This window comes from Lethenteron reissneri, unplaced genomic scaffold (assembly GCF_015708825.2).
Source record: "Lethenteron reissneri isolate LAM-NWPU_2019-01 unplaced genomic scaffold, ASM1570882v1 scaffold_1409, whole genome shotgun sequence".
Taxonomy (NCBI): Eukaryota; Metazoa; Chordata; class Hyperoartia; order Petromyzontiformes; family Petromyzontidae; genus Lethenteron; species Lethenteron reissneri.
In genome coordinates, this window is record NW_026891123.1 from 63,219 (window position 1) to 88,230 (window position 25,012).

The 25,012-nt window shown below is 51.0% G+C and overlaps 1 protein-coding gene across 1 annotated transcript in view; it reads right to left on the reverse strand.

Moving 5' to 3' along the window:
- Window positions 1–5,692: 5,692 nt before the first annotated feature.
- The window catches only part of LOC133362240 (condensin-2 complex subunit G2-like), a 51,206-nt gene continuing 31,886 nt past the window's right edge, over window positions 5,693–25,012 (reverse strand). The window contains exons 24-28 of the mRNA XM_061581171.1: window positions 19,629–19,772; window positions 18,848–18,951; window positions 8,600–8,700; window positions 6,743–6,845; window positions 5,693–6,290 (exon numbers count right to left, since the gene is read on the reverse strand). Coding sequence (XP_061437155.1) covers window positions 6,212–6,290; window positions 6,743–6,845; window positions 8,600–8,700; window positions 18,848–18,951; window positions 19,629–19,772 — 531 coding nt within the window. The 3' untranslated portion in view covers window positions 5,693–6,211. The remainder of the gene's footprint in view (window positions 6,291–6,742; window positions 6,846–8,599; window positions 8,701–18,847; window positions 18,952–19,628; window positions 19,773–25,012) is intronic.

The window sequence follows — 25,012 nt, forward strand, 5'->3', positions numbered from 1 at the left end:
CAAATCTATGCGATTGAGTGAATGTTGAACTTATTTCGCACCGTATGTATCTAACCGTGCTAACCGGAGGTGCGGGGTTAGGAGCCCTCCACCACCCGATCCAGCGAAACAATTTTCACGTGAGCACAACGCGCCAATTGTTATCGTTTCAGCTCACCTGTAAAGTGAAGAACAATCCTCACAACGAAATGTAACACTCAGTGGCGTAGTAACGACATCACCTCAGGGGGTACGGCATTCGGTCAGGTGGAGCCCCAATATTTGATTCGTCTCGCACGGTCGCACCTAGGGCCATAGGTCGCGGCTCATCTTCCCTAATCACACTATTACGCTCACGGTCTCCAACATTTAACGCTGTAGGGGCGCTCCGTTTTAAATAAGCTTTTGTTCTTTTACACTGTTAAAAAGTATCTCATCCACAATACAAGTTTTTATTTTGGGTTAGATCGCGTAAATATTGTGTCGTTAAACCTGCCACCACCCGACACAGCCAACTAGTAAGGGTTGTCACGTAAACAGAACGTGGCCAATTCGTCACTAGTACAGCACTAGTGTGTAGTGTATAGTGTAGTGTATAGTAGTGTAGTGGTATAGTGTATAGTTGTGTAGTGTATAGTTGTGTAGTGTATAGTGTAGTGTACTTGTACAGCACTAGTATATAGTGTAGTGTATACTGTATAGTGTAGTGTATAGTGTAGTGTAGTATATATTGTGTAGTGTACTAGTACAGCACTAACCGCTGTGTTGGAGAGCCACGCCACAACATTTACAATCTGAGTACGACGTTTCGCCAGTAATTAACTAGCTTACAACTAGATGGCTCTCCAACACACCGGTTAGCGCTGTACTAGTGACGAATTGGCATGTTCTGTTTACATGACAACCCTTACTAGTTGGCTGTGTCGGGTGGTGGCAGGTTTAACGACAGTTATACATTTATACTAGCTGTACTACCCGGCTTCGCCCGGGACTTGTATCCACCACGGCCGGCCGCCTTTGTCTCCCCAGTGGCGATGTTAATACGCAACACCAGTTACTCGTTTTGCGGCTGAGTCCCTCCCTCACCACTCTCCCTCCCTCACCACTCTCCCTCCCTCACCACTGTCCCTCCCTCAGCACTCTCCCTCCCTCACCACTCTCCCTCCCTCACCACTCACGCACGGCCGCCTTTGTCTCCCCAGTGGCGATGTTAATACGCCACACCAGTTACTCGTTTGAGGCTGAGTCGACCTAGGGGAGGTTCAAATAATCGTCACCGGTGGTGGCCGTGAGCGGGAATGGAACTCGGTTCGCCGGGTTTGTAGCGCAGCGTAGCGTTAACCACTACACCCACCGCTCCTCACACACCACACACGCACAGACACACACACAGACACACACACAGACACACGCAGACACACACACACAGACACACAGACAGCACGCTAACCACTACACTACCGCTCCCCACACACCACACACGCACACACACAGACACACACACACAGACACACACACACAGACACCACGCTAAGCACTACACTACCGTTCCCCCTACACAACACACGCGCGCGCGTCCATAGGTACACATACACGCGCTTGCTGCAGACACACACGACTGTCAGGGTGTGTACGGCAGTAAACGACTGAAAAAAGAAAGCGGCAATGCTGCGCGAGGAACGCCTTAGACCTGCAACACATTTGTGTAATGCGAGCGTAAAAACACAAACACATACAAACACATACACAGAAACACATACACACAATACATAGACACACACATACATACACACAAACATCCACAGACGTACATACACACATACATACAGACACGCATACATACACATAAACACATACAAAAAAACCCACATACATACACACACACATACATACACACAAACACATACATACATACACACATGCATACAGACACACAGACATACACATACACACATACACATGACCGGGCTTCGCCCGGGACTTGGATCCACCACGCCCGGCCGCCTTTGTCTCCCCAGTGCCTGATGTTAATACGCCACACCAGTTACTCGTTTGAGGCTGAGTCGACCTAGGGGAGGTTCAAATAATCTTGACCGGGGGTGGCCATGAGCGGGAATCGAACTCGGTTCGCCGGGTTGGTAGCGCAGCGTAGCGTTAACCACTACACCCACCGCTCCTCACACACGACACACGCACAGATACACACACAGACACACACACATAGACACACGCAGACACACACAGACAGACACAGACAGACACACATACACACAGACACACAGACAGCACGCTAAGCACTACACTACCGCTCCCCACACACCACACACGCACACACACACAGACACACACACACAGACAGTACGCTAAGCACTACACTACCGTTCCCCCTAGACAACACACGCGCGCGCGTCCATAGGTACACATACACGCGCTTGCTGCAGACACACACGACTGTCAGGGTGCGTACGGCAGTAAACGACTGAAAAAAGAAAGCGGCAATGCTGCGCGAGGAACGCCTTAGACCTGCAACACATTTGTGTAATGCGAGCGTAAACACAGAAACACATACAAACACATACACACACATACACACACATACACACAAACACATACACACACATACATACACACAGACACACACATACATACACACAAAAACAGACAATACACACACACATACATGCAGACACACAGACAGACACATAACACACATACATACACACAGATACATACACAGAAACACATACACACAATACATAGACACACATACATACACACAAACACATCCACAGACGTACATACACACATACATACAGACACGCAGACATACACATAAACGCATACAAAAAAACCCACATACACACACACATACATACACACAAACACATACACACACATACATACACACATGCATACAGACACACAGACATACACATAAACACATACACACATACACATGACCCGGCTTCGCCCGGGACTTGGATCCACCACGCCCGGCCGCCTTTGTCTCCCCAGTGCCGATGTTAATACGCCACACCAGTTACTCGTTTGAGGCTGAGTCGACCTAGGGGAGGTTCAAATAATCTTGACCGGGGGTGACCATGAGCGGGAATCGAACTCGGTTCGCCGGGTTGGTAGCGCAGCGTAGCGTTAACCACTACACCCACCGCGGCTCACACACGACAAAGACAAAGATCCCCCGTATAGCCTTGACAGACTGTAGGGGCAAGTGCTGTTAGCGAGCACCTATAAAGGCCGGAACGGTACACGAGGGGGTGGGTGGCCAGCACCACGCCCGACCGCCTTTGTCTCCCCTAGTGGCGATGTTTACTACCACCGCACCAGGTACTCATTTGAGGCTGAGTCGACCTAGGGGAGGCCCAGGACCGGTTCAGATAATCGTCACTGGTGTTTGCCGTGAGCGGGAATCGAACCCGGGTCGCCAAGTTCGTAGTGCAGTGCGCTAACCACTACACTACCGCTCCCCACCTCACACACGACACACGCACAGACACACACACACACACATAGACACACGCAGACACACACAGACAGACACACACACACACAAACAGCACGCTAAGCACTACACTACCGCTCCCCACACACCACACACGCACACACACAGACACACAGACAGCACGCTAAGCACTACACTACCGTTCCCCCTACACAACACACGCGCGCGTCCATAGGTACACATACACGCGCGTGCTGCAGACACACACGACTTTCAGGGTGCGTACGGCAGTAAACGACTGCAATAATAAAGCGGCAATGCTGCGCGAGGAACGCCTTAGACCTGCAACACATTTGTGTAATGCGAGCGTAAACACACAAACACATACAAACACATACACACACATACATACACACACATACACACACATACATACACACAAACACACACATACATACACAGAAACACATACACACGTACATAGACACATACATACAGACACACAGACATACACATAAACACGTACAAAAAAACCCACATACATACACACAAACACATACACATACATACAGACACACAGACATACACATACACACATAGACATGACCCGGCTTTACCCGGGACTTGGATCCAGCACGCCCGGCCGCCTTTGTCTCCCCAGTGGCGATGTTAATACGCCACACCAGTTACTCGTTTTGAGGCTGAGTCCCTCCCTCGCCACTCTCCCTCCCTCGCCACTCTGCCTCCCTCACCACTCTGTAGAGGACGTGAAATTTGTATGAATTTACCTCAGAGTGGCGTGGTGGGTGTCGAGGCCTAGCACCGTGCAGAGCCTCCCGCCTCGCCTGATTTTCCCACCCGGCGAACGCTGGGTACGGGTGGCGTTCCTTCCCCCCGCCCCTAGCGCTCGAACAATACTGTGAAATGGCTATTATTTAATTATTTACGGAGCCTATGAAAGTGGCGAAGGCGTGGCTAGCCGTTGGCAGGGGCAACCGCCGTCCAATGAAAGTGCAGCCCTTGGCGAAGGCGTCGCTAGCCGTTGCCAGGTCCAATGAAAGCGGCGAAGGCGTCGCTAGCCGTTGGCAGGGGCAACCGGCGTCCAATGAAAGTGCGTATGGTCCGGAGACACACAGACACACAGACAGACAGACAGATTCACGATTTTATATATAAACAAAAAACCCTTAATTATGGATAGTGGTCGCGAAAGCCTACGTGTTAAACTAACATCTCATGGGGATTGTCAAGGAAGCCCCAACTCGTAGCTTTGGCCACCGGGGGGGGGGGGGTCAAACTAAACGTATATAATTGATACATTTGTATTTTTCAACTTATTGGTAAGCTCATACAATAGTAAATTGGCAAGTTAAACGCATGTACACAATACAATGTGTTTGGCTGTGTCGAGCTCCCAATCTCAGATTTGGAGAGATCTTGACATGGCCTAACCCAAAAATCGATCATGGAGACGGCACAAGCAAAATACCACAAATTACACCAAAACCCACAGCACACGTGTGGTTTGTCTCATTTTAATTGTTTCAATCATGACCACATTTCATTCCCTTCTCCCAGTGACAGCCTCAAATGGCTGCACTCCCCCATCTCCCTCTCATGGGCATCCCTCATTCTCAAGTTGTAGGGGTTATTTGACCACACGTCACCACGTTGATAAATATTTACAAGTGAAGTCAGGGAGCATAGGCGTAGAGTATAACAATGGATGTTGCTGCACTGCCCACAATGCAACTCTGCAGCCTATAACGGCCGTTATTCACAGCGGTTACCCATCAAAACATATCCGCGCTCATAACCAGCTCTCATTTCTCAAATATAACGAGATCGGCTGCGTTCTGGGTTATTTGATCAATGGCATTAGGTAATATAAGCACAAAAATACACAAATAGAAAACATGGTGTTTTATATCACCTAAAATGTATGACAGATCGAGTGAAGGGATGCTCATCACAAGTCACGGGACAACGTGGTCAACAAAAACATTTAGATGCACAGCGGGCAAGAGATGAAAGTGTTGACTGTGAGGGAAAGGAATTGACCATTCTAGATTTGAAGCTTTCGTGACTGCAAGGATTCATATTCTTAGGTTTTTTCGGTAAAGTCACGTAGGTGGCTTTACCCCCCTCCCTCCCGATACGTTCCATTCATTGGCTACCACATTCTGATGAGCCCCCCCCCCTCTCCTCCCCCCTCAACTTGCTTTTAAGGGTATACATCTTGAATCATTGCCTCACTTGATGCAGCAAATCTGGCTGTGACGGTCCCACCTGATGACGGAGACTTGTGTTGCCTCCAAAACGTCGTGATTTTTATTTTATTTTTATTTTTTTATTTAAATTTTATTTTACTTTTATTAATTTTAATGTTTTACCTACGTGACTTTACCGAAAAAACCTAAGAATAGGAATTGACCATATGTGCGTTGAACATCTTTCTTACCGTACGTAGCCACCGTGCTAATCGGAGGTGCGAATAAGCAGCAGAGGACAAATGAAAAGTGAAGACGGGATAAAGAAGGTAGGCTTTTAAAGTGGGAAATTAAGATGAAAGGAAAATGTGTTTGATGTGCAGGTGAAAGCAAAATAAGTGAATGCCATTTACTATATAACAATGTTATGGATACAGCAATATAATTAATATAAGCATCTGCTAAATGCCATAAATATGGCACTACAGGACCATTTGATTTACTAAAATTTTTACATTTTATATGCACTATGAAGAAAAACTTTGCATGCATATGCAGCTCTTCAGCCTTGTGTGTGAGCAGCTAAGGGTTGGGATGGCAAAAGTATTGACAGGATTCGTCGGTCCTCTTCATACAAAACCCTGAGAGATAGAGAGAGCATAGTGAGCCAGCCTGTGCAAACAAAACCATGACAAAAAAATACACTAAACATAACTCGTATAAACAATTGCAACAATTTATGTGAAAACAATAGGAATCAGAAGGATGACTCTCGATATAATGCACCAAGACATTTGCATAACTGCGGTGTTATCTGGACACTAATTAAATGGACACAGACTAACCCGATCTCAAATTTACACCTACACACCATGAAATAAGCCTGTCCATTTTCCCCAACGTGCACACACAATTTGTCCAACAATCACACAATATCCAAAAGTTTTCGTGGAAAAATACACTAAACCTCACTGTCAAATTGGAATGGCCAATTAAACAAGACTGAATCTCAAAGCACAGCAGTGAGGCTCTGAGAAGTCCCGGTGATGCTTCCACACTGCATGCCTTGGAAGTTTACTTCCAAACAACGTACCTGTTAACTGTGCTGGATTCGTCCATCATGGAGGTGGCATTAATGTCCAGCTGATTCTGGATGGCCTTGGCCACGGAGCCGATATCTCTACCTCGCCCTTTGGCTGAAGGGGAGAGAGGGAGGTAGGTGCAGGAGGAGTTGTGTCAACCCTTCGCCGCACACAATCCCATCAAACCGAGGCCCCTGCCTCGGTGTGCACTCAAGCGAGACAGCCGTGATCAATGGTGTTGAATCGAAGACAAGATGCCAAATGCACACACACTCTTCTCCAACAAGGGAAGGAAGCCTTCCCCATGCGTACCCGTCTTTGCTCCATCATCCTCTAGCACTCTGGTCACGTATGCAAGGGAGCAAATGCTCATGCGCGTACTTGGAATTGTATTAGACAGTTCTGGCATGTGAAGGTGTGGTGGTCAAGGTTGACACCAAGGTTGACACAGGTCACACAGGTCACACAAGCTAGGGGAGAGGTACGTACCGGTCTGGACCGGCCCGGATCGACAGGGACGAGAGGTGGTTGGAACGGCTCTGAGGGGAGGGGGCTGGCGAGAGCCAGGGCCCGAGACACCCCCGCCCCTCAGAGAGAGGGGATATATAAGACGGCTCCCGGAGAGCGGAGGGGTCGATCTGAGGAGAAGCTGAAGGAGGTGCGACCGGAGATCCTGGACCCCCAAGCCTCGAGGATGCCGCCCCGCTGGAACTGAGTGGGCTGAGTAGCTGTAGGCTAGGGAAGAGAGGGCTGAGTAGCTGTAGGCTAGGGAAGAGAGTAGCTGAGTAGCTGTAGGCTAGGGAAGAGAGTAACAGAGTAGCTGGAGGCTAGGGAAGGAGAGGAATGAGAATAGAGCCGGAGGCTGTACCTTCCTAGGTTGTGTGTGTGGGACTGTTCCCCCAGTGAGTCCTGAGGACTAGTGTTATCGGAATAAAAGCGTGTGGCCTCTACGAAGTCTCGGTCTCATTCAAGAATACTACAAAGGCAAGCAGATGACAGTCTTGTGCGTGACTTGGAGGTAGACCAAGGAGACGCAACAGCAAAGTAATTAGGAGTATCGCAGCTGTCGGGCCACATGCAGTGCTGACACCTCTTGTCTCGCACACCTCGTGGGCCACTGTCAACTGCCTGCCTCTCACACTGGGCAATACAAATCCAATAAATATTCAGCAGGCGCTGAATATGTATAGCAGAATTTTTTTTAAATGCTTATTTTTTAGGGCACTTTTAAATTATGGAGACAGAATAATAATATTCCTTTGCAGATAATTGTATTGTATATTTTTATTATATTTACTTAAAGTATTAGAAATTACCATTTCAAAGCCATTCAGAAAAGGGAAAGTAAAAAATGCACTGCCAATTGGCTCTCTCTCCACTGTCAAGCAGAAATTTAAAATGTAAACATGAAAGGCAAATTAGTTGAAAGCTTACAAGGGTGGTCCCCCAAAGCAGGTCAGAAATCAGGCTGGCAAGAGACAGGTCACTGCCAACCCTTCCCAGACACTTGTTGGCACCCAGCCAGTTGGTACACTCATTACACTGTTGGACCTAGGCCATTTGAGAGGTATGCACACACACATGGCACAGATGATAATGGGGGTGTGACAACTTGTCGACAGTTTAGTTTACCACATCACCTTCCACCCCAACATCGCCACCACCACCAACACCATGTCCCAATTTCCACATCACCTCATCAACGAGGCAGTGCTGGTTTAAGGGGTCTGGTCCCACCAGACTTGCTCTTCTCCGAGCTCACGGATTGTGTTGAACTTAATCAACGGACTTGTTATACACACCTGTGCCCATTCACATGGCAGACGGAGGAGTGCAAGGCTGCACCAATTACACATAGCTGCCCTTACCCTTGAAGATGGTGTGGATGATGTGTAACACAGACGTGATGTCCACGAGGCTTTGAAGCTCGTCCGAATGCACGAACTCCTCCAAATCAGACAGAAATGACCTGAATGTGCACCGTTGGGGTCGAAATGAGGCAGTTTGATCGTTGGTAAATAAGAATATATGCACATTCAAAAATACACACAGACACAAAAACACACACAACATTTTTGCTAATTAAATGTGTCTCCCTAATGCATAGTAAGGACACAATCTACATTGGAATACAAGAATTTTAACGCCATAGAAAATGTGAGACAAGTCTGAAAAACACTGGAAAAGTGTAAATTAAAAAATGGAGTGAGGAATTGGTATTTACCGACATCTGTGAAGCCAAATATAGCATCCAATTTATGTTTGCTAGGCTCTTAATACAGGATTTTTTTACAACTGATTAAGCGAGGAATGACGAAGTGGAGTAGAGAGCAAATTAAGTAACAATGTTAGAAGCATTCAGATTGTATGGAAAGAAGGAAAAGAACCCTTAAGGTAGAATAATTTAATGACCTTATGTCATTGCCTGGTTTTGGCCAATACACAGTATTCTATGCGAGCCTAACATTACAGTTTGAAGAGGGACACTACAATTCATAACAGAAGGTGACAGATCTCAACACTTCTTGAAGCAAAATGAATTTTCTCTTTGGAGATTTTTTTTTATTGCTGGTAAATATAGAACATGAAATTGGCTTTGTGCTTGTCACTCAGCAATCATGCACAATCAAATTGATGTAAGCACATTTAAACATTAACAGTTCAAGCTACATAGCGTTAATGCACATGCAATTTTTTTTTTATCATTCTATATAATAAAATTATATGAAAACAATCTGTTTATTTATTCATCCACACGATACCAAAATATATTTCATGATCCCACCGTAATTCTATTTTCATTCCTTTTTTTTCTGCACTGCACTCAAGGGAACAATTGTAAGAAGTTGTTTTTTATCCAAGTGTAGTGTTGTACAGACGGACTCTTCAACGTCTTTTGTAGCACACACTTTTATTCGTCTTATTAACACAGTCCCTATGCACTCAGAACGTACAAGCCCCCGTACCCTACAGGCTACTTAATATCCCGCTCTTTCAGTGTCCTCTGACTGGACCTAGGGAGATGTCTCCCCAACCACTGGTTACTCTGAACCCTAGCCCTTATAAGGGCTGGAGGGCTTGGTCCAGGGTCCGAGGCTTCTTCCGCCGTCTTGGGTCTTCGTGTAGTCGAACTCCCCGGGAGCTCTGAGCGCTCTGGCTTTATACTTGTTCGTGGCCGGGTTGTCCAATCCCCGGCCACCTTGTGGAACCCTGTGATTGGTCGTTTCCAATCTGCTTTTCGATCCCAATTCACCCTATCTGACCCTGACCGTTTGGTCGCGCGGGAAAACCTTGTTTACGGTCAGCTCTCACAGCTTGTGAGACCCTGACCGTTAGTTTGAGCGGGAAAACCTTGTTAACGATTTGCTCTCCCAGTTTGTGAACATCGAGTGGGTAACTCTACTACATCACCCTCCCCTTCGGAAGCCTCAGCCGTCCCGGCTGTTACAAGCAGAAAATCCCCATCAATGAATCAAAGTGTGTGTGTGTGCCACAACCAACAAGAACAGGAACATCCAACAAGAACAGGAACATCCAACAAGAACAGGAACATCCAACAAGAACAGGAACACCCACTATAAATACCCCCCCATCAACAACGCAACATATGTACATGGTCAGAACCAATCACAAATAACGACATTCGCGACGCACAACGCATGCATGCAGCATTCAGCTGCCGCAAAAAATGATGGGCAATCAAGAAAAGCGACGCGATCTAGCCCGTGTGTATTTCGCGGGCCCGTCGTAGGGGATGGGTGCCCCTTTCCGGGCTGCAGGCTGACCAGGCATCCTGGCAAAAATGTCAGCAGGGGCAGGAGGCCTCTCTGCAGGGACCCTTGGAGCAGACGGGTCGGGCAGCCTGGCAAACATGTTGGGCGGGTCAGGCATCCTGGTAAACATGTTGGGCGGGTCAGGCATCCTGGCAAACATGTTGGGCGGGTCAGAAGGTCTCTTTGCAGAGACTCTTGTTGTAGACGGGTCAGGCATCCTGGCAAACATGTTGGGCGGCTCCCGGGGCCTTCGTGCAGAGACTCGTGGCTCGCACGGCTCCCTCAGTCCCGCATCATCTGCAGGAGGAATGAGACGTCTGCGCTGTGGGTTAGGTACCAACGGGGCGACATCCGGCTCGTCGGGCATATCACACGCTCGGCCCTCGTGTTTTGAGTGTGACGCAGAGCCGCGCGGAGCAACAAATGGCTTCAGACGAGAGGGGTGCACGAACCAGCGCCGTCATCCCCAACGTATCTTAACACACTGTGGGCGCATTACCTGGACCACCTCAACCGGACCTCGCCATGGTATTAGGAGTTTAGCCGATGTGGACACCGGCACCTGGGGGCAATGAAGCCACGCCATATCACCTGGAGCCCACCGATGCACGGACGTGCGAGGGGCCTGCAACCTCGAATTTGCCCGCTGGCGGGAAGCGGAATTTTCGATCGCCGCATCACGTGCCTCAGACAGCTTTTGCAGGTTGAACCGCAAATGGTCAGTGAGCTTCGATGACTGTGGAAGCTGCTCTATCCCAAGCCGCACATCAGCGGGGGGAATGGCCTCCCTGCCATACATTAGGAAAAATGGGGAGAACCCTGTCGCTGCATGTGGCGCCATGCGGTAAGCAGCGAGGACCCCTGGGATCTGCAGGTCCCATCAACCTGATGGCATAGCATAGAGGTGAGGGTTCTATGCAACCGCTCCACCATGCCATCTGTTTGGGGGTGATAGGGCGAAGTGCGCACCTTCTTAGTGCCCAACAGGCGGCATACCTCACTCAGCAGGGTACTTGAAAAATTTCTTCCCTGATCGGTCAGCAACCGTTCTGGAGCGCCCTTGTCCAGCACATAGCCTTGAACAAAGGCGTCCACCACGGCTGCTGCCGACTGGTTGGGGAGGGCCCAGGCCATAGGCCACCGTGTAAAATACTCCACCCCAACCAGAAGGTACTTGTTACCACGAGGCGTTGTAGGGAAAGGCCCCAAAATGTCGAGAGCAACCAGCTCGTTCACACGGGATACCGTGATGGGCTGCAGCGGTGGGCATGCCGGCTTCGCTGGAGGTTTACGTTGCGCACATTGGGTGCAGCCCGTTAAAATATCAGTTACGTCGCGAAGCATGCCCGGCCAGTAAAATTGTAATCTTAGCAACCCAATGGTTTTATGCACACCCAGGTGCGACAATCGCTCGTGTGCCGCGCACACAGCCGAACACCGCAAAGCCGATGGCACTACAATTTTGTACTGGCAAGAATCAGCATCCCAATGCATGAGCAGACCACGGCGCATGGCAAAAGAGTTCGATTTACTTGAACGTGAGGACGAATCACATGCGCGACGACGCAGAGGCAACAATGACGCATCGTTCATTTGGTGCCGACCCCATTCGTCCAATGTTATCCCCAGCAAGTCGTCACTTGCTGGCGGATTTTCGTGGTCCGCACCCGGCGCAGGATCGGAAGGAAGGGCAGCAGAAACCGTTTCAGGAGGTGCAACCGGGCGTACTATTTGCGGTTTGCACCGGCCAGAACCCGTGAAACAGGCGCATTGTTCTGACGGGAGGCGAGATAGCGCGTCCGCATTACTGTGCTGTGTACCCTTACGGTAAATCACCATAAAATTGTAGTCCTGGAGGACTTCAAGCCATCGGGAGAGCTGGCCAGACGGTTGGTCAATGCGCAAAGCGTATTGTAACGCAGAGTGATCGGAGCGCACGGTAAACCGTTGACCGTACAGGTATGGCCTGTATTGCTGTATAAAGTAAACAATGGCCAGCAGCTCACGTCGGGTCACGCAATAGCGTTGCTCTCCAGGGGACAAGACCCTGCTTCCATAGGCAACGACCCTCTCAACGCCATCAACGATTTGGGACAGCACCCCGCCGATCCCGGTGTTACTGGCATCGGTGTCCAGAATAAACGGCTTTGCGAAATCGGGGTAAGCCAGGGGCGGTGCTGCTACAAGAGCATTCCGTAAGGAGTCAAATGCGGCCTGTTCCGCGTCTCCCCAATGAAATTTCAGCCCTTTCGTTGTAAGAGCGTGTAGTGGCTTGGCGATTGTAGCGAAACCAGCCACAAAATGTCGGTAGTACGACGCGAACCCGATAAAACTGCGAACATCCCCAGCAGAGGTGGGGGTAGGCCATTGGCTGACACATTTAGTTTTTTCAGGGTCTGTGGAAATACCCGAGCGGCTGACTATGTGGCCTAGATAGCGCACAGACTCACGCAGAAGGTGGCACTTCTGCGGTTTGAATTTAAGGTCCGCAGCTCGCATCTTTTCGAAAACAGCGCGCAACCGTTCAATGTGTTCGTTGAACGTGCGGCCAAAGACGATAACGTCATCAAGATAGATAAGGCATGAGTCCCACTGGAGCCCAGCGAGGACCAGCTCTATGAGCCTCTGAAACGTCGCTGGAGCCGAGTGGAGCCCCATGGGCAATCTATTAAACTCAAAAAGGCCCTGTGGTGTCCGAAAAGCAGTCTTTGGCTTTGACGCTTCGTCGAGGGGGAGTTGCCAAAACCCTGACAGAAGGTCCAAAGTGGAAAAATAACGCGCCCCTGCCAGAGCATCCAATGACTCATCCATACGTGGAAGAAGATATGCGTCAGCCACGGAAATTTTATTTAGGTGTAGTGGCGGTGCGCGCCGACAAGGTGGGGGCGTGGGTGTGCGCGCGCCGGGCGTGGCTACATCGAGTGTGGGGGGTGTTGACGCACACTGACAGTGATGGATCACGGGGCGGCGCTGGGTGTGGTTGTGCACGCAGACACGATATGGGAAACAGGATCGTAGGGAGAGCGCTGGGTGATTGGTCAACTTGGGTGGGTGCTCTCAGCGACGTCCGCATGGAGGACTATAAAGGGGGACGCGCGAGAGCACTCGGGGAGTTATTACCAGCTGAAGATCGAAGACGGAGTTGAAGAGATAGGGCCCTGAGACCCCTAGCCCCGCTGTCCTTGTAAGGGCCGGGACCCTGTGCGGCTCAGAGGCGAGGCTGTGGGACCTGGGGCCTGGTGTCCATGTGGAACCAGGTTGTGGGACCCAGAGTCGAGACTAATAACCCACCTGGGTGTGTTCCAAGAAGCTACGGGGCGTGAGAGCCCGTGTGGGTATAGCTCAGGGGAACCTCGTGGGTTATGTGGCAGTTGCCACCCGTGTAACAGTTTGGTGTTAATAAAAAGGTGTGCTACCCGTCAAAGTCGTCTCCCGCCAAGTGACTACTTTACATAGGCGCCGAAAATCTACACAGAATCGAAGACTGCCATCGTGCTTTTTGACCAGCACTATCGGGGCACTCCAGGGGCTGTTGGAAGGAGAAATGATATCAGCCGCCAGCATGTCGTCAACTGCCCATTTAACATGCTGTTTCTCCGCAGGGCTGAGCCGAAACGGGTTTTGGCGGATTGGGGCAGCGTCACCAGTGTCAATGTGGTGACGCAGCAGCTTGGTGCAGCCAATATCAAATTGTGATTTGCTGAACACATCCGAGAATTCCCGCAAAAGAGCCCGCAATTTACTCTGCTGTGACCCGGATAAATCGCCGGCATCCGCGCAGAGAGCGTCAATCCATCCCTCATCAACGTTATGAGGGCGAGGCTGCTGACTGTTCGCTACGTGTCTGACAACCCCGGTCCCCAGGGGCGCCACTGTCGCATGAGCGAGCACTGTCCCCTGTGGAATGACGGTGTCTGACAGACCGACATTCAAAACTTGTATAAATGGCTCCCTGTCGCCCGCTACAAGAGTCTGTGCGGCCACCAACGAAAGGCTGTTAACTGCTGTGTTGGAAGATCCCAATAAAATGCCATTTACCGAGGCGGTGGGAGCGAGCGGTTTCTTTAACCGTAAGGGTACGAGCATTTGTGCCCCTGGCGGAATGCGTACATGGCAAGCCGCAAAAGCCTGTACGGAACCATTTTCCGTCCGTGAATGCGTGGCCGTGGGTAAAAATGCCATCCGGCGGCCCGAGGGAAGTTCAATACATCCCTGATCGATAAGGATTTTAATGGGCATTTTGGCAAGAAAATCAGTTCCCACAAGGCACGGCACCGCAAGGGAAGAAGACACAAAAACAGGGCCGGCCAATTTAATATCTCCAATGGCAATTTGCGCCCGAATTTGGCCGAGAATCCCCAGGGAACTTCCATTTGCAGCGAAAAACGGAACGGAAACCTTTTCCAAAGATCGACATCGCACGGGCAGTATATTGTAAATCAACTCAGAGATGATAGTGGCTGATGCACCGGTATCGACAAGCACGCGCACCTCTACCCCCTCGATCGAACCAACGACCACCGAGGAACCCGCCGTCGCTGCAACCACTCTATGGGCCAGCTCTGACCACTGCCCGGGTCGCAGTGGTCGCGAAAAGTCGGCCAAACGCCGCGCATCATACGCCGTGTTCCGAGCGAAGTCAATGGTGTGTTGTGGTGTGTATGAGGACCGAGCGTGTGGGGTGCCGCGACTTGCCTGGTCATGCTGCGCTGCTCTGGAAGCTCTGTAGTCCCGGTCTCGGGATCCGGCGGAGCGGCGGCGAGGTGCACGGCAGTCGGGAGAGAAGTGGCCTCGGCGGCCACAGTTGAAACACGTCGCGTCGCTGCGGGCGAAGGGCGGTCCCCGCTCCCAGTCGTTGCGGCGACTGGTGCGATCTGGTGATCGCTGGGGCGTCACGCTGAACGTCGAGAAGACTCGATCAGGAGAGCGAGCGTTGTCCCTGCTGGCAGGCACCGATGTCGTAGCCGAAGCGGTGATGGTCTCGTCCTGGTCCAGCATTAAGTGAGCATGAATGCTCCGGGCAGCTCACAGTGAGCACATGTCCTCGTCATCCACGGCCTGGATGACAAGGCGCAGCCTCCTCGCCATCTCCAGCAGCTTCTGAAGGACGAGTGCGTCGATAGCCTCATCGTCCATGCGGGGGTAAGCCGCTCTTGCCATGGCGAGTAGCGCGGTGCGGAACGCCAATGGCGACTCCCTTGGCTTGCACCGTCTCTCGTAGAACTGGTGGCGTGTGGTGGAAGGAGGTCCGTAGACATCAGACAGCCGCTGAAGTGCTGCTTGTAGTGTCGCCCTTTGTCGCTTGGGAATGGAGATGAGTGCAGCGAGAGAGTCATCGTCCAAGGTGGCTGGCAATGCACGAAGTGCTTGTGCATCCGACCAGCCCACCATCTCCTGGTGGCTGAGGAAGCGACGTTGAAATGCTGCCCAGTCGCCCCCTGTGGACGAGAATTCGCGAAAGACAGGCAGTCGCTGCTGTAGAGCAGCTGTGTCGTCGTCTTCGTCAAGCTCGGACTCGGTCCCGAACGCAGCGATGGCTTGGTCAGCAACATGTACTGTACGGCGTTGCAGCCATGATGACGCGGTGTTGCTGGAGGATCCAGCAGAGGCAGCGTCGCTCTCTGATGATGCAGTGTGTCGTGATTGGCCCCCGGAGGTACCAGCATGCACTTGGCTTCCGCCCCCACGTGACCCATCGGCGGGAAGGACGTTCTCTTCCGGGTTTGCGATGGCGGGGACGTTCGCTGTCGACCGATCCTCTCCGCCCGCAGCCCCCAGGGTAAGTTGCTCCAGGATGGCTGCTGCAGCATGCAGCAGCTGGGCGAGGCGTGCGTGAGCAGCCTGGGTGCCGTCGCTCGCGGCGATCGGCTGCACAGCTGGTGGTGGGGCGGCTGGCAACACGCCAACATCTTCAGCGCCGCCCGCAGCACCCACAGGTGAGTCAGAGCTTGCATCATCGGGACTTCGCGTGCGGTTCATTCGTCTTGTTTCCATCTTCTGACGTCAATGTAGTGTTGTACAGACGGACTCTTCAACGTCTTTTGTAGCACACACTTTTATTCGTCTTATTAACACAGTCCCTATGCACTCAGAACGTACAAGCCCCCGTACCCTACAGGCTACTTAATATCCCGCTCTTTCAGTGTCCTCTGACTGGACCTAGGGAGATGTCTCCCCGACCATTGGTTACTCTGAACCCTAGCCCTTATAAGGGCTGGAGGGCTTGGTCCAGGGTCCGAGGCTTCTTCCGCCGTCTTGGGTCTTCGTGTAGTCGAACTCCCCGGGAGCTCTGAGCGCTCTGGCTTTATACTTGTTCGTGGCCGGGTTGTCCAATCCCCGGCCACCTTGTGGAACCCTGTGATTGGTCGTTCCCAATCTGCTTTTCGATCCCAATTCACCCTATCTGACCCTGACCGTTTGGTCGCGCGGGAAAACCTTGTTTACGGTCAGCTCTCACAGCTTGTGAGACCCTGACCGTTAGTTTGAGCGGGAAAACCTTGTTAACGATTTGCTCTCCCAGTTTGTGAACATCGAGTGGGTAACTCTACCACACAAGTACTATAATGGTAAAATTCATTTTAGAAGATGTACATAAAAATAAAGGATCAATGTGGGTTTGACCTTTTCATCCCATTAGTAAACATAGGATGGGATACCATCAATTATGTAGAAATGTTTATTTAAATATTTTGGGCACTGTAAATTTGTCATTGGGAAATCAACACAGATTATTGCAAACATGCACATGCATGCGCACATGCATAAATATGAAATAGGTAGAAAACATGCATAACAATGAGCCGCACAGCGGAGTGGTGAACCTACGTGCCTTTCAGTGTTGTATACATAATGGTCTGCATGGAAGTCAGTATTAAAATATTAAGACAATATCTACTGAAGATTATTAAAAACATGTTGTGCTCTGTACAAAATAAATGCATTGATGTATTAACCTGAATGGTATACAATAGCCAGAGTTGGGAACATATCTAGTGAGAATGTTTTTTTAATAACCACTCTGCTTTGTTGTTTTTGTAAGTACGACCAATCATGCAGGTGTTTCTGCTAAAAGTACGAGTGACATACCATGTGTCTGTACTATTGCAGGCATAAATATACTTCAGGAAGAAACCTTACCACAACGAGTGCCAGTTACACACTTATGTAACAAAAGATTCGGATAGAATAAAAACTGACACTTACCTGCACTGCTTGATTCTTAAGTACCATCTTTATGAATCCATAGAATAGACTATGTGCTTAAAGTTAATTGCACATTATGTGTAGTGACATTGCGGATGTCACTGTGTAATGCCGGCCCTGGAGAGGCACGGCGTACGATGTACTCACATCGCGGACACCCCGTATATGTGGGTGTAGTACCGGCCCTAGAAAGGCTCAGTGAGCGAGCGCTGAGACATAGCACTGAGTGGCACCACGCTCGGCGTGCAGTGACGACCCCTACAGGATGGGGTGTGAGTGTGTCAGCCATGGAATGGGGTTAGGCCATGGCACTCTGGTTGACCCCGGAGGACACGTGACTGGTAAAGTCTACACAGGGGCCCCAAGTGGGGGCTAGGAGTGGTCACGTGTCGGGGCGAGATCCTGCTGGAGGATTCGAGAAAGTGGTCGTGGCCAAGGGCGGAGCCAGCCACGACCAGTGAGGACATAAGCCGGGTCCCCAGAGGGGCCGGGGTTCAGTGTTGCCGTTGTCATCTGAAGATCTACGTTCGACGTCCGTGTCGAGTCCCCAACACGTGGACCTGGACCCAAGCTGGAGTCCTGTCCGTTGTAGCTACTCCCAGTGTACGTGTAGTTAATTTTACATTCTTTACATAGCCTAAATGTGATCTTAAATTCAAGACTGAATACTATGAATAATCAAGTGTGGGATATAGGTTAAAGTCAACATCTAACAGTAATACTCTTAAAAAAAATTTTTTTAAGCAAAATCAAATGTGTGCAGGCAATCCATCCTCACTGCAATAAGTAGGTCTGCTTCCCAAGCCCTGCTTCATGAAATGCCGAATCTACTTCATCATATACACAAGTCACCGCTATTTATACAATTCCAAGAAGGAACTAAACCTCGCCAGTGAATGCATGTAATGATTTGCCCCCCATCAGTGCAATCAGATTCAGGATGAAAGTATTTTATTGCAATTGTGATAAATGTAGTGCCCTCTTGGCTGCAAGAAGCATGTAAACCAGTTACACGCAGTAAATAAGAAACTAAAATAATTAATTTCACATTTACCTTTAATGTAAAACATATAAATAATCAATGGATACGTTGTTATGTGTCTACTAGACACTGTTAACAGACGGTCTCTTTTTGCGCACCTGGTAATTTTATCGTTACGAAGCACAGTCGCCAGGATGCAGGCAGAAAGTGGGGGCATGTTGGACAACGTCTCCAGGAGCACGGGGGTGCTCTCCGCCATGTTCTGAAGTACAACACACAACGTGAGCTGCTCAACACTGTTTGGGAATCCGTATGCCTTGGAGATCACCAGTCTCACCCTGTGCACATCTGCAGTATGCTCACCTGTCGAACGATCATTTAAAAACCTCATGCCACAGCGAGAAAGAAACAATGTCAAGGTACATAAGCACCTGCATTCTTCTAAAGTTTACGCTCACACTCAGACCGTAAATATAGTAAGCAGCATATTGGTGTATCCCCACATGTACACAAAGTCATACAGTGTATGGCTAGCATTACCTGAATTGATTATCTTTAGCTGTTTGCATTAAACATCTCAAGTGATTGTCCATTAAAACTGTACTACCTGAAATTGAAAACTAAGAGAAATTCCACTTATGGTCTTTAATATAGCCATCCACTATAATGGATTTTTTTAAAATCAAATTCTTCCAAGACATCAACAGTACCAAACTTTCAGCTAATGATAAAATTTGTGAGCATTACCAATCAGCTGTTCTCAACAATAATTTGCAGCGAGCCACAGCGCCTGACTAAAGCGGCACTCTGCTCATCGCACGTATTAGGTATATACGCACACTCCTATACCTAATAGAAATCAGCGACAAAGTCCATAAACACAATCTCTCAGTCCGCCACTCTTCCTAAGGAGCAATTCCAGCCTTTCATCCCTCATACCTTTTGTATGATGTTCTTAGTTTCAGCAACCACAGCGAACATTGTGATTGAGACAATGTCATGGAAGAGGCTCTCTTGGAAGGCTCTCCACTGACATACGGTGGCCAATAATCCTGCAAGTGCAGGACCAAGCTCCAGCAGCACCTGTAACACCAACACATCCCCATGTGGGTAAGGGTGGAAAACTGGACAACCGACTTGAATACTATGCATACCACTAGTTTTTTATTTATTCAGGGAAGTACTGAGACCCATGTCATGAGGGTACTGCTTTAAGCTATACTCTTAGTTCTTTAAGCTGCTACACCAATTCTTCATTTAACGACACATTTATATATTTGAAGTATGGGAATTGACGGCAGGAACTTCTTGACGGGAACACACTTTTTATTAAATCTTTACGTGTCAAAATACAACGTGCAGTCTCCTTTCTTCCGACTTCACACTCCACTACTCTCGTGTAAACTCTAGGCCTCTGGCTACACACGATACCCTTCACTCGTGTAGACCCTATGCCTCTGGCTACACAATACACTCGACTCGTGTAGACCCTATGTCCCTGGCTACACACACTGCATTCGGCTCGTGTAGACCTTATGCCTCTGGCTACACATACTACACTCGCCTCTGGGTTACACAGAGTCCCGGTCCCGTTAGGACAGCGGGACTAGGTACCGCAGGGCCCTAGGTCTTCATCCCGTCTTCATTCTTCGCTGGTTACACACTGCCCTCACGCCTGTGTGCATCCCCTTTTATAGCCCCTGCTCACGAGAGACGGAGCTGATGCGTACGTCAACGTGAGCATCGCTCCTTAATGAACCAATCACGACGCACTCTCTCTACGATCCGTTTTCCCCAGCGCGTGTTAACACTCCTCCACCAATCACACCGCGCTGCCACCCGATCACTCCCTCTCAGCACGTCACCGGCCCACAGCCAATCAGTACCCCGTAACCCACGACCCCGCGCTGACCCCTGATCCTCCACCGTCAGCGCGCGTCACCACCTACACAGCCAATCATTACGCGCTGGCATACGATCTCTAATCCCAGCGCGTATCACCTCTACATCACCCCCTCCCACATAGCTTGCAGCCGGCCCGGCTGTTAACCAACAACACAACCTAACGTCAACGCAGTAATAAAGAAACTCCACCTCCCAGTGTGCCCCGTAACGCAACAACAACAACACAACACAACACTTAAATATGAAGCAATATACAGCCCGACGAACAACACAATAAAAGCGAACACCGGAAAACGAACGCGCCAAGTGTCTCTGTGACTAAACGCAGTGCCGAGGCGCTCCGGCTGCCTCGACTCCTCACGTGGCAGGTCACACAAAGTAGCGCGACCTAGCGCGAGTCCGTCTGGCCGGTCCGTCGTATGGGACGGGACGTTGGCGACCGTCCGGTGGCTCCGGCCGCTCAAGATCCGGCCGCCGGTGGTCGGCAGCTGTCAGTTCCGAGACACCTGGGAGCGGATCAGGCGGAGACATGTGAGGAGCAGGCAAAGACAATTCCCCCTCAGGGTCGCTGGTCACGTCACATGCTCGGCCCTCATGACACAAGGGGAGGCCATACGGAGGCGAGAACGGTTTCAGTCGGGAGGGGTGGACGTACCAACGGCGTTTTCCCCATTTTATCTGAACGCACTGGGGGCGTGCAACCCGCACGACCTCCACGGGTCCCCGCCACGGCTTCAACAATTTAGGCGACGTAGCCAAAGGTGCCTGAGGGCAATGCAGCCAGGCCCTGTCACCTGGTTCCCAATTGTGCACGGACACCTTCCGTGCCCGCAACCGCTCGTTTGCAATTTGGCGAGCCCGCGAATTAAGCCGTGCGGCCTCCCTTGCCTCTGTCAGCTTATGAATATTAAATTTAATATGCTCTGCCAATTTCGAATTAGCTCGTGGTGCGGGCAGACCCAGCTGCGTTTCCATGGGCGGGTCGGCTTCCCGACCGTACATCAGATAAAACGGGGAAAATCCCGTAGCTGCATGGGGGGCCATTCTATACGCGGCGAGGACCCCAGGGACCTGCAGGTCCCAATCAACATGTGCCTCACACACCTGCTGGCACAACATAGAAGTCAATGTCCTGTTAAGCCTCTCCACCATCCCGTCCGTCTGCGGGTGGTACGGGGAGGTACGCACCTTCTTGGTACCCAACAGGTCGCACACCTCTTGCAGTAATTTACTCGAAAAATGTTTCCCTTGGTCAGTCAGCAAGCGTTCGGGAGCCCCCTTGTCCAGGACGTAGCCCTGGACAAAGGCGTCCGTCACAGCCGCCGCCGACTGGTTGGCGAGTGGCCACGCCATAGGCCACCGGGTAAAATATTCGACCCCCACCAACAGGTACTTATTACCCCTAGGCGTGACCGGAAAAGGCCCCAGAATATCGAGTGCAACGAGCTCGTTAGTGCGCGAGACCTGGATGGATTGCAGCGGTGGATTAGCTGTCACAGGCGGTGGTTTCCGTCTGGCGCACTCAACACAACCCTTCAGAATATTCACCACGTCACCCCCCATTCCCGGCCAATAATAGTCACGCTGAAGCAGGGCAAGCGTTTTGTTAACTCCCAAATGCAAGAGGCGTTCGTGTGCGGCCAAGACAACCTTCCCCCTCACAGCAGCAGGCACCACAATCGCATGCCGCCGGGACAAACTGTCCCATCTCATCAATAGGCCTTGCTTAAGCTCGTAGGAGCCAGTTCGGTCGTGGTTACCTTCGGAACCCCCCGTCTTGCGGCGCAATGCCAGCAGGGAGCTGTCCGCCATTTGGAGACGGCCCCACTCAATCAATGACAGTGAGAGCAGCGAGTCCTGACCCCCAGGGGTAGCGGGACCATCCCCAATTGGTGTGCTCGCGGCCGCAACCAACGCCTCCCTACCTTCCGTAACCGGCGGTTTACAGCGCGCCGATCCCGATAAGCACGCACATTTGTGACAAGGCAACAACCGCGACAGGGCATCGGCATTTGTGTGTCGCAACCCTTTACGGTACGTAGTCGTGAACTGATAGTCCTGGAGGACTTCCAACCACCGCGACAATTGGCCCGAGGGCTGGGCGACCCGCAATGAATACTGGAGCGCCGCGTGGTCCGTCCGGACCGTGAAATGACGACCATAGAGATATGGCCTGAATTGTTGTACAAAAAAAACAATGGCAAGCAGTTCGCGACGGGTGACGCAGTAGCGCTGCTCTGCCGGTGACAACACCCTGCTACCATAGGCAACCACTCGTTCGACCCCTCCAACGACTTGGGACAGCACTCCCCCAATGCCCGTGTTGCTAGCGTCCGTGTCTAGCAAGAAGGGACTCGCGAAGTCCGGATAGCGCAAGGGTGGGGCCCTAACCAAGGCGTCCCGGAGGGAGCAGAATGCAGCCTCCTCCTCCGGTCCCCATCGGAACTTCACTCCTTTCGCCGTTAGAGCGTGCAAGGGTTTTGCAATGGTGGCGAAGTGCTCAACGAATCGGCGATAATACGAAGCAAAACCGATGAAACTGCGTACGTCTGACACTGACGTGGGCGTCGGCCACGAACTGACACAGTCCGTCTTCGCAGGATCGGTAGAAATCCCCGAAGAGTCGACAATGTGACCCAAGTACCTCACGGATTTACGAAAAAGGTGGCATTTGGCCGGTTTAAACTTTAATTTAGCCGATCGCATTCGCAAGAACACCCCCCTCAATCGCTGGTGGTGTTCTTCAAACGTTTTACCGAAAACAATGACATCGTCAAGGTAAATGAGGCACGTATCCCACTGCAAGCCCGACAAAACCAATTCCATAAGACGCTGAAACGTCGCCGGAGAGGAGTGAAGTCCCATGGGTAACCGGTTAAACTGAAACAGGCCCCCTGGAGTCCGAAATGCAGTCTTAGGCTTAGACTCTTCGTCGAGTGGCAACTGCCAGAATCCAGATAATAAATCAAGAGTCGAAAAGTATCGCGCACCAGACAATGCGTCGAGAGACTCGTCCATCCTGGGGAGCGGATACGCGTCGGCCACAGAGATCTTATTCAGGCGACGGAAATCGACGCAAAATCGCAGGGACCCGTCCTGCTTTTTAACGAGCACAATAGGTGCTCCCCAAGGACTGGAGGAAGGCGAAATAATGTCGGCTTCTAGCATATCGTTAACTGCCGACTGAACATGTTCCTTCTCAGCAGGACTCAGTCGGAAGGGATTTTGCCTGACCGGTGCCGCATCGCCCGTTTCAATGTGGTGGCGTAGCAGGTCCGTGCACCCAATGTCATACTTATGTTTACTGAAGACATCCGAAAATTCAATGAGCAACCCGCGCAGCGCACCCAACTGTACCGCTGACAAATCGTCAGAGTCCGCGCACAGCGAATCAACCCAATCGAGGTCCTCCTTCAATGTAACGTTTTTCGTGGGACCCGGATCCGCCTGCGCAACCAGCCTCTCCTCCGCAGGGACCCGCGCCGCGTGAGCTAGCACGGTGCCCTGCTGAATGACGGCCGGCCGCGCCCCAGCGTTTAAAACCATCACAAACGGATCCCTGTCAGCCCCCACCAAAGTGTGAGCCACCGACAAATCGAGACCTCCAACAGCCCTATTAGAAGGACCCAAAAGCATGCCCTGTTCCGAGGCCTCCTTCACCCATGGCTTCCGCAACCGGAGGGGAATTAACATTTGTGAACCCGGGGGCACGTGCACGGTCTGTGTCGCTAACGCCTGTATGGTAGCGCACGCCGTCCGAATTTCATTAGGGCTCGTCAAAAATGAAATACGGCGACCCGATGGTAGTTCAATGCAACGCTGATCAATGAGAATTTTGATGGGCATTTTTGCCAAAAAATCAGTGCCCAATAGACAAGGGACCGCCAGGGAGGACGAAACAAAAACGGGTCCCGACAATTTGATATCACCAATGCAAATGGACGCCCTAATCTGACCGATAATGCCCAACGATCCCCCGTTAGCGGCGTAAAATGGCACATCCACCGGAAGAAGCGGACGACATTGTACAGGGAGAATATTATAAATGAGATCCGATATAATAGTCGCCGATGCCCCCGTGTCCACTAATACCCTGACCTCGACCCCATCAATAGATCCGGTAACGACGGATGAACCCGCTGAGGCAGCCACTATTCTGTGCCCCAACTCCGACCATTTAATGTCTCCCCGGTCCCGGCCGAATCGCCCTCTCTGAACCGAATCCCCGAACTCTACTCGGCTCTCCCCCGCCGCAACGCGACGACCCATATGTGCCGAGTATGCGGGCCGAGCATGTGAGGTGCCGCAACTTGCCGGGGTTTGCAGGGACGACTTGGGGCCTTGGTCGTCGTCCAGCCGAGGTCCCATGGCGCGCTGACGTGGGGCGCGGCAACCGGAGGCTACGTGGCCCCGGAGGC